The sequence below is a fragment of the Sander vitreus genome, chromosome 17 (genome assembly GCF_031162955.1).
Source record: "Sander vitreus isolate 19-12246 chromosome 17, sanVit1, whole genome shotgun sequence".
NCBI lineage: Eukaryota > Metazoa > Chordata > Actinopteri > Perciformes > Percidae > Sander > Sander vitreus.
The window spans coordinates 21318123-21334698 of NC_135871.1; the positions used below are offsets into that span (position 1 = coordinate 21318123).

A 16576-nucleotide genomic window follows, 5' to 3' on the forward strand; every position below is an offset into this window, starting at 1 on the left:
CTGATTAATCAATTATCGAAATAATTGGCGAATAATTTATTGGTTGACAACTAACCTAAAAAAACTAAAACTAAAAAAACACTTCAGGCATTCATTTCCCTTCTATTATACTCTAAACACAAATTTTATTAGCGATGCCAGAGGCACAGATACACACTGACATCATGGCACTGATATTCTAAATGTTTTCAAGCACACGTCTGTGTTTTTGCAGTACACTTTTTATTTTTTTCATATGAAACAAATCAATTCTTCCAATGTCTTTTGAAGTGTGAAATTTCTTACAGGACATTCAGTTAATGTTGATCTGAAAGAAAACATCTTTGAACTTGGCACTTAGAAAACAACCACAAAGAATTGTCACCTTTATTGATTTAGAACAAAATTTACAAAGCCATTCAAGTCATTTTTTTTTTAATACTTTTATGTTTTTTAAACTCAACTGTTGAGAATATTCAAAATACTCTTTAATGTTGCTTCTCTCTCTCTTTGTACTTACAAATATGTACATTAATGTCTTGTCATGTGTTTACCCACTGACTCTTCATCACTGGTAATAAAAACCCTTTTTTAGTGTTTTATTTATAACTCTTCACACTGTTAGCACTCTGTTTAGCTCGCCACTATCTGTTTGAGCTTGAGTGTCTGTGAATGTTTGGTGTGCTCAGATGGATGTCCCGTGGCTGGGCTCAGTGGCTTCTGGGATGGGTCCTCCTGGCACTGGTTGGTAAGACATTGGCATGGGTGTCTTGACTGGGCTCTGCCGGAAGAGCCCCCCATTTGGCGCCCTGTGTTTGCAGCGGATAGAGGGCATGGTGGCACTGCTGAGGGGCAGGGGCAAGGTCCTGCCAGTGGCTGCACCCAGTGTCCTTCCTGCCCCATGATGACCCTCCTGGAGGAAGGTGGTCACAGAGAGCCGCGGTGGCCCCCGATGGGCTGGGTAGTCCCGAGCGGACAAGGCCTCCAGGGACTGGCTGGGCTGCATGCTGCCAATGTCCAGGGCAGAGATCTCGATAGACTGGCCTGGCAGCTGCTTGTGGGCCAAGTCCTCGTCCAGGAGGCTGTTCAAACGATGGTGGACCTGTTCCAGGTTCACCTCTTTGTCCTAAAGATAGATGGAAAGAAAGGCAGAGCGTGTGTGGAAGAAAAGAGGCCAGGATAGAATAGAAGGGGTTTAATGGAAGGGAGAGCATGAATGTAATTAAAGAGGAGCGTGATAAAAAATAAAAGTGAAAATGAATGCGCAGTGAAAGGAGTTATGAGGTTATAGGAAAGAATGGGACGGGGACAGAGAGTGAACAAAGACAGAAAAAGATAGGTTACAATGGGTTTTTTTTTACCATCTCCATTATGACCAGTTTACATGCAATGTAGTCTACTTATTATTTTATTATTCAGCTGAAATAACAAGCTGGCTAATTTCAGCTTGATTCAGGAAACCAAATATATAAATTAATATGCTGCAATTTTTCAAGCAGCCAACATCAAGAGAGACATTACCTTAAAACCTTAAATCTTAAATATGGTCTCGTAAAAGGTAATGTCTCCACTTCCGAAATGAACTTAAATGAAGATGTCTCTTCATGCAAAAGTGTTGAAATGTTCCCACAATTAGGTGACCACACATCTGCAGTGGGCTACTCTTGCATGAAGAGCATCTGCTGTTAACATGACAGGCACCAATGGACGCACAGATCCAACTAATCAGACTTTGTGAGACAATAAAATCAAAATGAAGACAAAGTAGTTAATGTCACTTAGTTCAAATAATCTAAATTATATTGAAAATTTGTTTAAAATGTTATTTTTTCTAAAACATACAGTACATTAATGAGGTAACACAAATATGGGAGAGGGAAGGGAGAAGCCAAATAAAGGCACAATTGTTTTTCAGACACGGTTTGGCTGCACCCTGCCCTACACGGCAATATTTTATTCTATCATCATGCACCCATTAAGTTGAGCCACACTAAAGACAAACAAAACGCTAAGTAACTGGAGAGACCATGGTGTGAGATGACAGATGAATCAACTACAATCTACCCCTGCCCTGCCCCATGCCCCGCCCCTTTGCCCTGACACAGCCAATGGCCATCCAGTACGTCAGGCCTCTCCTGACCTGTGTCAAGAGCCTCGGCCTCCTCCCAGTCTCTCTCTCTGTCTGTCCATATGTGCCGCCTCCCTTCTGGTGAAGCGCTTGTTATGTCATTATATGTCAATGGACCAGAAACTCTTTCCAGACCGTAATCCTTAGCCACCTGCTGAAGATCATAGACAACGATACATAACCAAAATGGTCCCATGTGAATCCGGACATTGACATATAATTGCAATTAATTACTACTTAGGTTATAAAAGGAATAGTTTGACATTTTTGGGAAATACTCTTATTCGCTTTCTTTCTGAGAATGGGAAGAGAAGATCTATACCACAATTGAGAGGAGTGATTTCAGGCAAACCTTGTTCCAGTCCGATCATTTTCTTCAGAGACTGACTATGTTTACATGCACATAATATTCAGTTTTTTGCCCTTAGCAATATTCCGACTAAGCTGTTTACATGGCTTATAAAAGTGAATATTCCACTAATATTCCCGTTTACATGTAGCCATGCAAAATAAGATTGTTTTTAAAGTTTACTAAAGGTGGCAGACTTGTTGGACCGTGCAAACATAGCTTCCCTCTTTCATTTCTTCAGCCAGCTTCTTGAAAAGGTTGGTGTAGCGATGTGTACACATTTCCAAAAACCTGTTGATATCCAAGTCTTTGAAAATGTTTAAAAGTAGCTATGTTTCTCCTTATCGGGTCTGCAGTCTTGCAAACTGTTGGCTGGTTGGTTTGTGTACAGCAACCATAGCAACGGACAGAGCTGACCATAAGCCTGCGGTAAAAACCCAGATTGAGACACATATTCCGAATAATACCGGAATATCTCACGCGTCTTAATCGGAAAATGCTATATTCGGAAAAAGGACTTATTCGGAATATTCAACCGGAATATGCTGTTTACATGACCTGTATCAAATTCGGAATAATAGTGGAATATTGGTGTGCATGTAAACTTGTGTACTCAATTGACAATTGAAGCATTTCCTTGGCTAACCATCTCCTGGCTGTAGCTTGTTATTTACCAATCAGATATGAGAATGGTATCAATCTCCTCATCTGACTCCCTGCAAGAAAGCAAATAAGGCTATTTTCCCAAAATGTTGAACTATCCCTTTAAATGGCTGATGTGTACATGTTTGCAGTAGGTTTTGTTTGAAATTTCTGTCATAATGTCCACATACTGTTTGTTTGTGCTGTCATGGTGCCAATGATGCTTGAAGCAATTTAAGTGAAACTCCACCCAAATCTTCGAAATATTAAATATATCCGTGCAGGCTTGAAAGGTAGTTGTAAACATTTTCTAGTGTGAAGAACAGCTGCTGTGGTCAGCTTGAATTCAAGAAATGTAAAGCTATTCAATTAAACAATGATGCAAAAGCAGCAAATTCTCACATTTTAAAAGCTTGAACCAGATATTTTTGTTTCATAAATGACAAATTATTCTATTTTAGGGTTGCAACCAGTTTTTAATTCATGATTAATCATATTTTTTTTTTAAATTGATTGGTCCATAAAATGTCAACCTGATTTTAAAAACGGTTGCCAAATAATCCTCTGTAATCAGTCTCTGCTCTAATCTATTTTCTATATTTTACCACTCCCTCTGGTGAATATACATATGAGCGTCTGTTCTCAGGCAAGCACAAAGAGTGTTATCTGACCCATGTCATATTGTCCACGCAGAGTATGAGCTCTGACAGAAGATATAGGGTACCAAAATGTAAACTCAACCATTAAAAACTCATTTGTGCCTATCTGAATTAAAAATGTTAATGTTGCTTGAGGATGCAGGGGTTGTGCAATAGCTTTATGGTGTTCCTATCAATGGTTGTGTAATTTGAAGTTGTGCTTTGCTACAGTATCTTTTTTGGTTTATATGTTGTCTGTTTTTTATGATTACTACTATGGCGGCAGCTATATGTGTGCAGCATTTGAGTCCAAGAGAAATTTCCCTATGGGGACAATTAAGTATATTGTATATTATATTTTAGCATCACTGAGAATACAGATGAACAGGGTATTAAGAGTGTTGACAAATTTCTATGTACGTTTTGATTTATTCTGCTGTGAAAACTGCCCACCCACTTTGTAGAAAACTACAAACTTTTTCAAATCACATTTCAAGCCTTCAGAGGGGGAGCGTTTGATGCTCAAAAGATACATTTTGAGTGTAAAATCGCTTCAATACATGTCAAAAATCAATAACAATGGAGCACACAATCATGATTATACTCAAACAACACATTTTATGTTCTATAAATAATGATAAGTGGTTTGTCTGTTTTGAATATCACATGACAGCAGTATGTGGTTATTATTAGAGCAGCTGCACACAAAGACTGAAATAGAAATCAACAGCAGTAAGTCAAACTCGTATGCACCAAAAACCAGCATGGGTGGAGTTTGATTTACTGTGTGTCTTTCATGGTTGTCCTTAGCCAGTGGTTTTTATTGGATTGTTGGACTGTCAAGTCAAACAGGCAGGTCAAGGCTCAGATTCTTTACTATCTGCTTTTGCTCACACTTTAGTTTAGGGATCCATGTCAAGCCTTAGTTGTCTGCATGACGCCTCATGCAGAGGGGCTGCCCAGTCAAGAGCAGTGAGATGAAGTCAGAGCTCTAAAGCTTTAAGACTTGAATGGATTAGCTAAAGAGAGCTATTGTACAACTACAACTTGTATCACTTCAGCTGCAGCTTTCTCACACATGAGCATCAGACATTGTGATTGTCTGTTCAGGCAATTCATATTTTGATGTATCTGTATGAGAGAATCACAGCGTGTGGGTTTGAGAGAGAAGCCTTAGAAGTCCCTAACAAAGCACCCCAACCTCTCTCCCAACATGAGAAGGAATGAGTAGATTGATCACATATGATGTCTGGACTATCATCAGGGGCACACCTATTATAACTGGGTGTACTGCAGCTCTACTAAATCGGGGCTGGCATCAGCGCCTGCTGGATCCATAAAGTAGAGTGTGGCAGTGGCATCTCTGGGCAGGACCGGGGGGCCCGGGGGTCTGGGTCTCGACCGGGGCCTTGGTGGGGCAGGGGGACCCGTGGTGGCCACCATGGCCCGGTTCTGGGTTAGCAGGCTTGGGACTGGGCCCTGGCCCGACGAGATGTCAGTGGTCACCTCTTTGGGCTGCTCTCTCCGGCAGTGGTTGCTGTTCCACCAGGTCTCCAGTGCAGCCACAAGCAGAGCCAGCAGCAGCCCTGCAGCCAGGATGCAGAATACGCCAGCAAAGCTGTGGAGACGCAGCGCCCGTCCCTCCGGCTGGGCATCTGCGTGGCTCTGCAGGTCACAGCGGCCTTTCCTCGGCCACCATTTCTGCTTCAGGATGTCAAGGTCCCCTTTTTCCTGAAGCTCCAATATCCTGTGGAAAAGAAACACTAAGTAGTTATTTCACACAAGCAGGATTTGTCCAATGTCCTGTGGTGTTATTACATGAAACTCTGCACCTAATAGCTTGGATTCAGGAATGTTAATTGCTGGCTTTTCAAATGACAAACACATTGGAGTAGAGAATAAAAAATTAAATATAATTTTCATAGAGAATATAAGTAAATCAGTATAACTGCTCTGAATGACTATAATTATATGATAATACAGTGTAGCTGTTAATGTACTGCATTAACTGTTAGCTCACTAAAGCCCCATAGTGGGTAGCTGCAGTTAGCACAGCAGCCGATTGTAAGATGTGATACTGACTCATTGTTAAAACAATTTCCAAATGCTAACAAGAGCACAAAGACCAGTGCTATTTAAATGAGGCGAAGAAAAACAGTCGCAGCTTCAAGATTAATTGGTTTCATATCAAATTGTATAAGCGTAGAAACAAAGATGATCAAATACTCTAGTCAACCCATTAGTTTGCGTACGGAGAGGAATGGATGGATGTTGTGGAGGAGAATGATGACAGCTGAGTACAAACTGAGGCGAGGCACTGAATCTGTCCCATCGGAACAGTTAGCTTTCTGCACAGTCATTATTCAACCTCTTCAACAGTGACTGGCATATGTGTGTTTGTACACAAGCCTGCACATTTATTCAAATCAAAAAGGAACACTCAGACTTAAAGCTTTTGACATTTATACACATTTACACTCTTGAAGCCCCTTTAAGTATTCACCATTCCTTTCCTGCCAGTCATGTATTTAAGATCTTTCACCGAGGCACTGTTTGTAGTTTACAGGGTGATCAATCATCCAATTTCAGATGGTGTTTGTCCTAGATTTATTTTTTGTTTGCTGCCCTGATTTAAAATTCCCTACTATCAATCTTGTAAAACTGCACTGAAAATGTTTGGAGCAGCATATTTCTGTCTTTTGTCTGGGGGGGAAAAACTGATTAACCAAAAACAATGGACTGAAAATATGAAATATGTACTTCTCAGTGTGTAACTGTAACTGTAACTCAGAGAAAATGTGATAAGAAATGTTCTGGCTGTATCTAGACATCAGTCAACATTGATACGGTTTATTACAGCTTGGGTTTTATTTCCATAGCTCTGGCTAGATTTGTTTTGTCTGTTATGATAACATTGTACTCACCGAAGAATTGCTGAGATTTGGAGACATGGTAACATCGCTAAAATAGCTCCAGCGAGGCAAAAATTACAAGCATTCAGACGATCACACACATTGTAAACAAACCTTCAGGTTAGTCAAACCAACTTTCTGGTTCAACTTTGACCTACTGTACTTACCGTAGTTGTGTGCAATCACGGTTACTCAAATATAGTGGCTTGATAATCTGGCTAAACTGTTGGCTCATTTACAACTTGTCTGACCGCTTGTATTTCAGCCCAGTAGGATCTTTTTTATGGGTGTTTCCCTGTTTCCAAATCTCAGCAATGATTTAGTATGTAACTCTTAGAACCGATGTCCAGAGCTACAAAGATACAATTCACTGGTTCCATTACGGTTTAGCTAAAATGAATGCATCGCAAATAATAAATATATCAATACACCGTTTAAAATATATACCAATATACATACTTCTGAGAGAAGAGGTCTCTGTAAGGACTGCCATGCTGCAGGGCCATGCCGTAGCCTCTGGTACTCATGCCATTTCCTGCTACAGTCAGTGTGCAGTCGTCGTCTGTCAGAGCAGCGTACTCTACCACCGCCATGTCCCACAGAAAGGCATACGACTCTTGCTTCACCTGGATAGTTCAACAATAGAAATATACATACAAAGGATAAATACACGGCTGATGTGTTTAAAGGAACACGCTGACTTATTGGGACTTTAGCTTATTCACCATATCACCCAGATTTAGATAAGTCAATACATACCCTTCTCATCTCCGTGCATGTTGTAACTCTGTCTGACGCCCCCATCGCTAGCCTGGTTAGCACAGATCCTGGAGGTAACTGGCTCCAACTAGCCTACTGCTCCCAATAAGTGACCAAATAATGCCAACATGTTCCTATTTACATGTTGTGATTTGTATAGTCACAGCGTGTACAAATAACGTCACATGAGACACAGCCATCTTCTAACCGTATACAAACTGGGAACTATATTCTCAGAAAGGCGAAACTCTGCTACTTGGGCGGAGTGATTTGCTTGCAGCACCTGAGGAGCCCCGTGGTGAGGAGCAGAGAGTAGCAGTGCTGTCAGTACCCGATCCGTAACGCCTGTAAGATCCGTTCTAAGCATGCGCACAATTCAGCGCATGCGCAGAAACTCAACGTGTTTACGACACTGCCTGATCAGTTCTACACTTGCGCGAACACTGGCAAACTTCACAGCTCTATGCACACATTGGCGTAAGGATGTTTGGACATTTCTGGTTACCAGAAGAAAACATTAGACAGTGACAGTAGACCGTTATGATGGCAGAGATGAAGTTTACAAGTTGTTTGCTGGAGTTGCCTAAAGTATCTGTTAATGATATACGGAGGGTCGTCCGGCCATCCAGTACAACACCATGTAGCAAATTAAATAAAGGCTTCAAATTCTAGTTTCATCATTTCTTTGCAACTTTGAAGGTAATTTGCTAACGCTAGCTAGCCTGAGCTAAAAGCCTTGCTTTGGTGTTTTAAGTCATGACTCCGTCCTGCTTCAGGTTAATCATGCTTTAAATAAAGTTTAAGCATGTGTATACCTCTCACTTCATGTGTTTGTACTTCATATTAGGTAAAAACAGGGCTATAAATGAGATCTCTGTGAGAGACCAGCAAACTCCTAGCAAACTATTATGTAGCTCAATGCTGGACATTTCACCCCAAATTCCGGTCACTTTACTGTATTTGTATTTGTTTAGCATTTGGTTTAGAAGCCTTTATTGGTGATTTTTTTATGGTACAAAGTCCTGCTACATACGTACATATATAGCTAGCTATATATGCTCTGCTATGTCGCGTTAGCATGCAGCTACAATAGTTAGCTATGAGTATGCTAACGTTAGATTATAGTGGAACGAAGCAGCACTTTCTAACGTCAAAAATCGCAGATTAAGGCTTCTGAACCAAACACTACACAATCGGACATGTTTCAGCAGGAATGTGACCTGTAAAGTGTGGCAACGCATGCGTGGTACAAATCACACAGGGACATTGTTAGTTTTCTACTACGTAACTATGTGCATGCGCAGAACGGATCTTACAGGCAGTACGGATCGGGTACTGACAAGTGCTTCGCCTTTCTGAATAAGCTTAAGTGATTGAGCTAAAGTCCCAAAGGCGTGTTCCTTTAAAGCAGAATGACACAAGCAGGAGTTTTTCCAGTTGTATTTCCCTCATCAGAGACAAAGATTGTACCGTATGGACAAGAAAAAACGATGCAGTACACACAAGAAACAAGACACACCCCATGATCCTGAGGACATCTACCTTAAAGTTGAAATATTTTTCTCAATATTTTGATATAAAAATCAATACTTCTTACTTTAAATCTCATGGCTACATTTGTGAACTTTTCCATTGTCATGTCCCACCCAAGCATCATGGTTTAAGCACAAACATGTTGAATTAGAGAGTAAAGACACTTTACTCCAAATGTCCCTGTGTTGGTGGGAGAGTTGTGCACAGGAAGACTTTTCACTGGGAAAAAACAATGAGTAGAGCAAACAGTAGAGCTAAATATTTGCAAAGAAATTAACCTAAACATTTTGCCCACTCATTAGTGTAATCATTGAATAGCACAGCATTAGACTTCTTTACAAAGATGATGAAAATAATTGCATCTGTATTTGTTTTTCCAGCGTTGCATTCCTCTGTGTGTAGCGTATTTTCAGAGACACAATCATGTGCTGTAGCCTCAAGCACACACTGTGGAGAATATGTGGAACAACCACAGATAGAAAATCTGTCTGAAATCCTTCTGACTTTTTTCTTTTTCGTGCACTTCTCTGGCCTTCTTCCCTGTGGTGTCCCTACATCCTACGTCTTCTAGAGTAAGACTGTGCTCTTAAAAAATGCAGCTCAGCAGCCTTTTCACCTCAAACCTCATTAGGACTACACAGGGCTCTCAAGTTCACTCAGCTTTAATAAAAATAAAAAAAACACGTACTGGAGAAATCACATTACTATCAGAGTGAGGCACATGCAGTAGTTTGTGGGCTTTAAGAAGCACTGTAGTAATTCAGCAACCGTGAATTAAATGGCTTCATCTCATCAAATATGTTTGGAGTGGGATTTAAAACTAAGAAGAGTTGGTTTCCTTTAATGTGTCTGTGATGCAACCTGGCCTGACTACACTGAATGCAATTAGCTGCTCAGATAATAAAGCAGTTTATATGTGAAGACTCTGTAGTTTGTTAAATTATGGATAATTCTTCAATCTGGTGTTTGTAAGGTTGTTTGTTTATGTGTTAAAGGAAGATAGAAATAAGAGAATGCATACATATTAATTGAGTAGCACACAGAGTTTTTGAGAATAATTTAAAACCCTAAATATCACTTTACTCACATGCCCCTGTGAATCAGGGATGGTGATTATTACTCACATTTTTTGTTCCTACCTGGTGGTGTGACAGTAAAACGCTACATTTCGTTATGTTTCACAGTGTTAATTTCTCTCTTAGAAATATATAGAGATATAATCATATTATATTTTTAGATAAATATTTAAAAGCTTTTACAGTTTCTGGAGAACAAAGCAACCTCTTCATTGCCTGCCTGTTTCATGTCAAAGTATAGCAATATATATTTTTCTTTTATAAGGTTCGAACGAAAACAATAAAAAAAAACACTTCAGAAACAACTGATTTGATTAAATCTCACTTTTCATATACAATATAAAGTATACAAAGATGCCAGCAGAAATCCAACAACAGCAACATAAGTTAAAAGTGAATTGACAACATTTACATGAACTCCAAAACAATTACGCACCTTCTTGATTCCCTCTGATGGGCTGGAGACAGAGTTCTCAAAGGCGTTGTTCTTGTTGATGGTCTTCCAGAGCTCAGCGAATGTGCTGTCCTGCTCCAGAGGATTGGTCCCTTTAGCCTGGAAATAGTCGTACACCGCCGAGTCCCTCACTGTCCCGTAAACCAGGTCCACCTGCTTGGACAGGTCCTGGAACGACCTACAGTCAGGGTCACAAATATTGTGTTGGTTTACTAGATTTGATAGAAGATTGTGATTGGTAAACCAGGAAATAATAAACAAAATTCAAACAGAAACAGGCCTTTATGAGAGAACATTTCAGTTTGCGTCATGTAGAGAACGTAATAACTGGAGTTATTTATCAAAAAACAGTGTGAATTAATCTAGGGTATAGAGGGTATTAAAGGGCTAACCAACCATACTTGGATACATAATAGTATTATAATAATAATAATAATAATAATAATAATTAAAGCTGCAAGCAGCGATGGATGGGCCCTCGCGCCTCTGCGCGCGTCGGGGTTACTAGCCGCTCCTTGCGACCTAGCATTTGTGCGGCACTCAGACACTGCAAATCATCACCAATGAAAAGGTAACTCTCTGCTGAGTTCAATGATACCTCACACAAGACTCTACATCATACAGTTCATTAGCCAAAGTTTGTGGCCAAAGTATAGGGGTCGGGGCAAACCTTTACCAATAAAAAAGGAAGTCTCTGCTGAGTTCATTGATACCTCACGTAAGGGTCTACCTTAAATGGTTAATATGTTATGAAAGGGGGCGTGGCTTAAGCATAGGGGGCGTGACAAACCATCACCAATGAAGAAGGAACTCTCTGCTGAATTCAATGACACCTCACACAAGACTGTACCTTAAACGGTTCAAATGTTATGAAAGGGGGAGTGGCTTGAGTAAGTGGGAGTGGTTAAAGTATAGGGGGCAGCTCAGTATCACATGTAGACCACACATAAGTTTCATGTAAATCGGATGATGTTTGTCATATAAGGCGCATTTCCTGTTGCCAGCGGGGGAGTGCTATGACCAAAAGTCAATTTTGGCCTGTAGATGTCCTCAGGCCTGGACCCTTGTCAATCGCGAGAAATTTCAGGCAAATACGACAACGTATACTCAAGTTACAACAACTTCTTTGTTCATCGCTAAACATACAAAATGGCCATCGGATGAAATCTCTAGGAGGAGTTCGTTAAAGTATAGCACGTAGAGTTTTGGGCCTACTTCCTGTTGCCACTAGGGGGCACTATGATTTTGAGTCAATTTTGCCCAGTAAATGTCCTTAGAGTTAGTCTTATGAATCCTGAAAAGTTTCGAGCCAGTTGGACAATGTACACTCAAGTTACACCCACTTCCTGTTTCGGTGGCAAAACGCACAAAATGGCTGCCCTGCCACGGCCATGCCCTATGACGAAAAGTTTTTCTTTTAATAACTTTTCATCTTTAACGTCTTAAGATGGCACAGACCGAATTTGAAGTTGATCGGATGAAATCTCTAGGAGGAGTTCGTTAAAGTACGACACGTGGAAATGGCCAAAATCACACTAATTTCGAACTTTCAATTCAAAATGGCGGACTTCCTGTTGGGTATGGCTCCAATGAGCTTTTTTGTACGTCTTGACATGCTACATATGTGTACCAAGTTTTGTTAGTCTACGTTAAACGTACTGCAGGGGCTCAATTTTTTTAACTTTGTAGGGGGCGCTAGCGAGCCATTTTTGTGCGCCTATTCCCGAATCCCTTAAAATATGTAAATTTTCACCAGGATTGATGCGACCGCCAATTTTGGTGAGTTTTTGAATATGTTAAGCCCCTCAAAAAGGCAATTAATTTGCCGTAATAATAATTTCTTCAGTTTCAATAGGGCCTTCGCCGCTGTCGGCGCTCGGGCCCTAATAATAACAATAATAATAGTAGAGATTGAGTTTTAAATGATTAATCAACATTTTGTGCGTTTATTAACCAGTCATTAGTAAAATATAGGCTCAATATAAACAACTTTTTACAATAGGTTTGAATAGGTTTTCATAAAACCTATTCAAACTTTATCAGCTATTTTTCTTGAACTTGCGAGCCCATCAGGTTCCAATCTAGTGTTTTAATTTTGATACTAGTGATACCTTTTTTAATATTTGCATCACAGTGCCACTGTGCTTTTAATTTAACATACATTTTCTTTAAGATAAATAGAGTTACTGTCTTGTACCATTATCTTTCCACCTGCACAAACTGTTGTACACGTTTGCTGCCAACAAAGCTGTTACTACTTACAATATACAGTGTCAAGAAAAAGTACATGAACCTTTTGGAATTTCATTGTTTTCTGAATAAATTTGTCATAAAATGTGATCTGATCTTCATCTAAGTCAAGGGTATTGACAAACATAATGTGTCTAAAATAATAACAAACAAACCTGACCATGAAATCTGACCATGTCTTTATTGAACATACTCATTCAACATTCAAAATGGCAGTGGAAAAAGTAAGTGAACCCTTAAGAATTAATAACTGGTTGACCCCCCCCCCCTTGGCAGCAATAACCTCAACCAGGCGCTTCCTGTAGCTTGTGGATCAGACCTGCACATCGTTGAGGAGGAATCTTAGCCCATTCTTCCTGGCAGACCTGCTTTTCATATTCTTTGGACATCTCATGTGTATGGCCCTTTTCAAGTCAATCCATAGCATCTCTATTGGGTTGAGGTCTGGGCTCTGACTTGGCCACTCCAAAAGGTGGATTTTAGCAGGCCCAAATCATCATGTTTCGTCCACCATACTTTACTTTGGTGGTGCATCTGCACCACCACCACCAAAGTGAACATAAAAGAACTATAAAATATATACATGCATATGACACTGTTGTCAAAACCCACGCAATCGACATACACACACTTGCAGACGGCATCTTGGAAGTTTGTGATCAATACTTGTCACCTCTGGTGATGTAGCAGCCAGCTAGTGACGATGTATGATGACGTAACCGTAACCAAGTGGTGTCTCATTTCATAGTTGTATGTTTTCACCCCTAGCCCTTACCACTCTGTTTCGAGGGACAAGGGCTAGGGCTAAAACTAGCTTCAGAGTAATGATGACCAGGTTGGGAGGTTAAGTTGCTGACTGATTATGGGTTTTGTCCCCGATTGTGCATTAGCCTCTAATTGAGTGTGCACCCAACTCTAATCTACTTTTCACGAACAATACTTAATATCTGAAAACTAGTCTCTCCTTATTCAAATGCTTATTATGCAGATGCTATGTGGGCAATACGAAATGAGGCTCCTTGCTGCAGCTGTATTTTACATCTTGAGATGATTGCCAATTTTATACAGCATCTTATTTGCTAAATGTCAATGCTGTTTTTATTTGACGAGTTTGCTTCCAATGTAATTTGAATGGTATTTTTCCAGAAGATTACCTACTTCCTTGACTGGTATTAGGTGGATATGTTTGACATGCTGCTCTGTGCATTTGCTACAAAATCAACATATTAGAGTAGCATCAGAATGTTTATATAATGAAGACTGTCTTCTCAACAATTCCCTAAAACGTGAGAGAATCGAATAGCTTATCTCAAGATAATGATGTTGGACTAATTCAACCATTTAATTAGAAGCCTGTATGGTGTAGCAGTGGTTATTGGGAGGGGGGAGTGAGTGAGAAAGAAACAACTGATTACATATTGCATGGTCTCCAGTTTATTCTGTCATATTAAACTGCAAGCTTTACTGCACCGAGTAAAATATTCTGCTTTACTTTTGTCCAACAGCTTACTTTAATGTTACTACACAAGCACCTACACATGTTGAATATTTTAGATACATAAACATATATATTTAGATCCACCAGCTGGAGTAACTCAAATTAATACAAGTGATGAAAGCCCCTGTATTGTAATAAAAAATAGACAGATGGTACATTTTTAAAAACAAAGATCCAGTCAAATTAAACCACTAACAAGTGATATCTTGCAACAATTTTTGAAGTAGATACTGTATATGTACTGAGGACATCTGTCGCCTATTTCCTTGTTTGCCTTTTCTTTCTTAAAGCAGTACAACATTGTGATCAATACAGAGGTCCAACCCAGCCCTCTGTTAATTAACTCTAATGTCTGAACAAAGACTGAAATAAGCACAATACCAACACACACACACACACACACACACACACACACACACACACACACACACACACACACACACACACACACACACACACACACAATTTCTTCCTCTCTGCCATGCACACATGCCCATGCTACAGAGACACACACTTGTAAAGAACATTCTTCTCTTCTATGTGCATGTCACAAATTTCCTCTCAGGTGTTCTTGTTGGAATCAAAGGCACTAAGTGGTCATGATTGTATTTAGCTGTACAGTATAAATGTAAAATTGGCCATAGCAATAACAATTAAAGCAACATTAAAAACAAAAACAAAACAGTTTAGCCAAAGAGTACCACTAAAACAAAGTTAAGAAACTAATCTGACTCCCTCTCACACTTACTCAAGAGAGGAACCTATAATAGTTTAACATTGTAGTGTGGAAGAAAAACACTTTTTCACCTCTGTGTCCCGAGGTGTAGGCGTTTTGTAAAGGCTTATTTACAGAAAGAGCAAAGAAAAGGGGAAAAAGCCATGCAGAGTTTAAAGAAAATTTATAATATGCAAATTCTGGTTTAAAGAGATATTTGCTGATTTAAATCCAACTCTGTGTCATGGCAGTGTGGGTAGTTTGTTTAGATGAACAGTGTTTGGCTTCCCTCCGTGGCACCAGTGCACTAAGCGCCCTGCGGTGCAGAGCAGCAGAGGTCTGCTGAGTTCCGCCGGGGGACGCGAAACACCTCATGGAGGTCCGCCGAAATCCACGTGTTGCGTCATCCGGCAGATCTTGGTAGACCTCCAATCCTTGGTTCACAAGCGCCACAGAGGGAAGCCAAACACTGTTCATATAAACCTACACAAAGATGAAACAAAGCTGAATTAAAATCGACAAAGTATCCATTTAAGTAAGCGTACTATCTTCAGACCAAATTGTTAATTGTTTCTGGTACACCAACTTACAGTAATGTATAATGCACACACTCACTTAGAGAGAGGCAGAGGCAATCTCACATAAGCACACACTCAGTGGGAAGCATGTTCACATACAAACTATACTGTACATACTACAGGCAGTAAACCAGTAAACAAAGTTTTTAAATGAAAGGAGCTGAACTGCACCCTCATTCTACATGGTTTTTAAGATTCAAGTCATATCTGTCAGAATCTTTCCAAGGTTTTGGGCATTGGATTGATGTTGGAGGACAAACTGCTCATGCTTTTCTGAAAAACATTTCCAAGGCAGGAAAGAAATTTCAGATTTTTAGGTACTTCATAGTTGTTTATTGGTCACCGGGTTTAATGAAAACCCGGTGACCAATGTCACGGTTATCATCTGCGTTAAAAAAAATTATAGACTATCTTGCTAAGAGGGAAAAATGATGGAGCCTAAAATTGAGCAGTGAGGGATCCCTCCAGGTACAGTGCATCTGGAGAGGGAGATTAAAAAAAATGCCTATTGTAATACAGCAATCCAAATTCTTAGTTTTTTTGCTCCCATACTTTAATTTGGGTTCAACACAGCCTTTCCACCTCGACCACAATGGCTCCAAGGCAGCAAGGACCTGGTTTTGTGGGCATTGTGAAATTAATTCCTTTCCTTTTCTAAGCCAAGATAAAGTCTGTTTATTTGCATGCAATTAAGTAACCTGTTGATAATCTGCCTTCTCTATTAAATGACAAACCTGGTTATTGTAATTGAGTATAGAGGATTAGGGAAACCGCATTTCCCCAGGTAGATTTCCCCTAGAGACAGCTGATTTCTCTACCATGTAAATGGGAAACGGATTTTTTAGTACGCATGTGCGTGACAGAAGACTGTAGACAGGGAAAGTAACAGCTGAGCGGCTAGATGAAAGGAGAGATAATTACAGAGTGATGCATCCTCTTATTTAAACTGTTTCCTCCCCAGTCAGACAAAAACTGAAACTAATCTGCAGCAACATTTGACTATTTGTAAGATACAGACACTTTAGGTCAGGGGAATAAGGGAGAAATCTGATTACTGACTTCCTG

At 40.0% G+C, this 16576-nt stretch overlaps 1 protein-coding gene across 2 annotated transcripts in view; it reads right to left on the minus strand.

Moving 5' to 3' along the window:
- Positions 1–664: 664 nt before the first annotated feature.
- grid1a (glutamate receptor, ionotropic, delta 1a) overlaps positions 665–16576 on the minus strand; it is a 253081-nt gene continuing 237169 nt past the window's right edge. Inside the window, exons 13-17 of one of the 2 annotated variants that reach the window (XM_078273280.1) lie at positions 10453–10648; positions 7108–7274; positions 5243–5483; positions 2120–2258; positions 690–1105 (exon numbers count right to left, since the gene is read on the minus strand). In XM_078273280.1, the coding sequence (XP_078129406.1) occupies positions 690–1105; positions 2120–2258; positions 5243–5483; positions 7108–7274; positions 10453–10648 (1159 nt within the window). Of the gene's footprint in view, positions 1106–2119; positions 2259–5242; positions 5484–7107; positions 7275–10452; positions 10649–16576 lie in introns of both variants that reach the window. The other variant, XM_078273281.1, reaches the window with a different exon arrangement.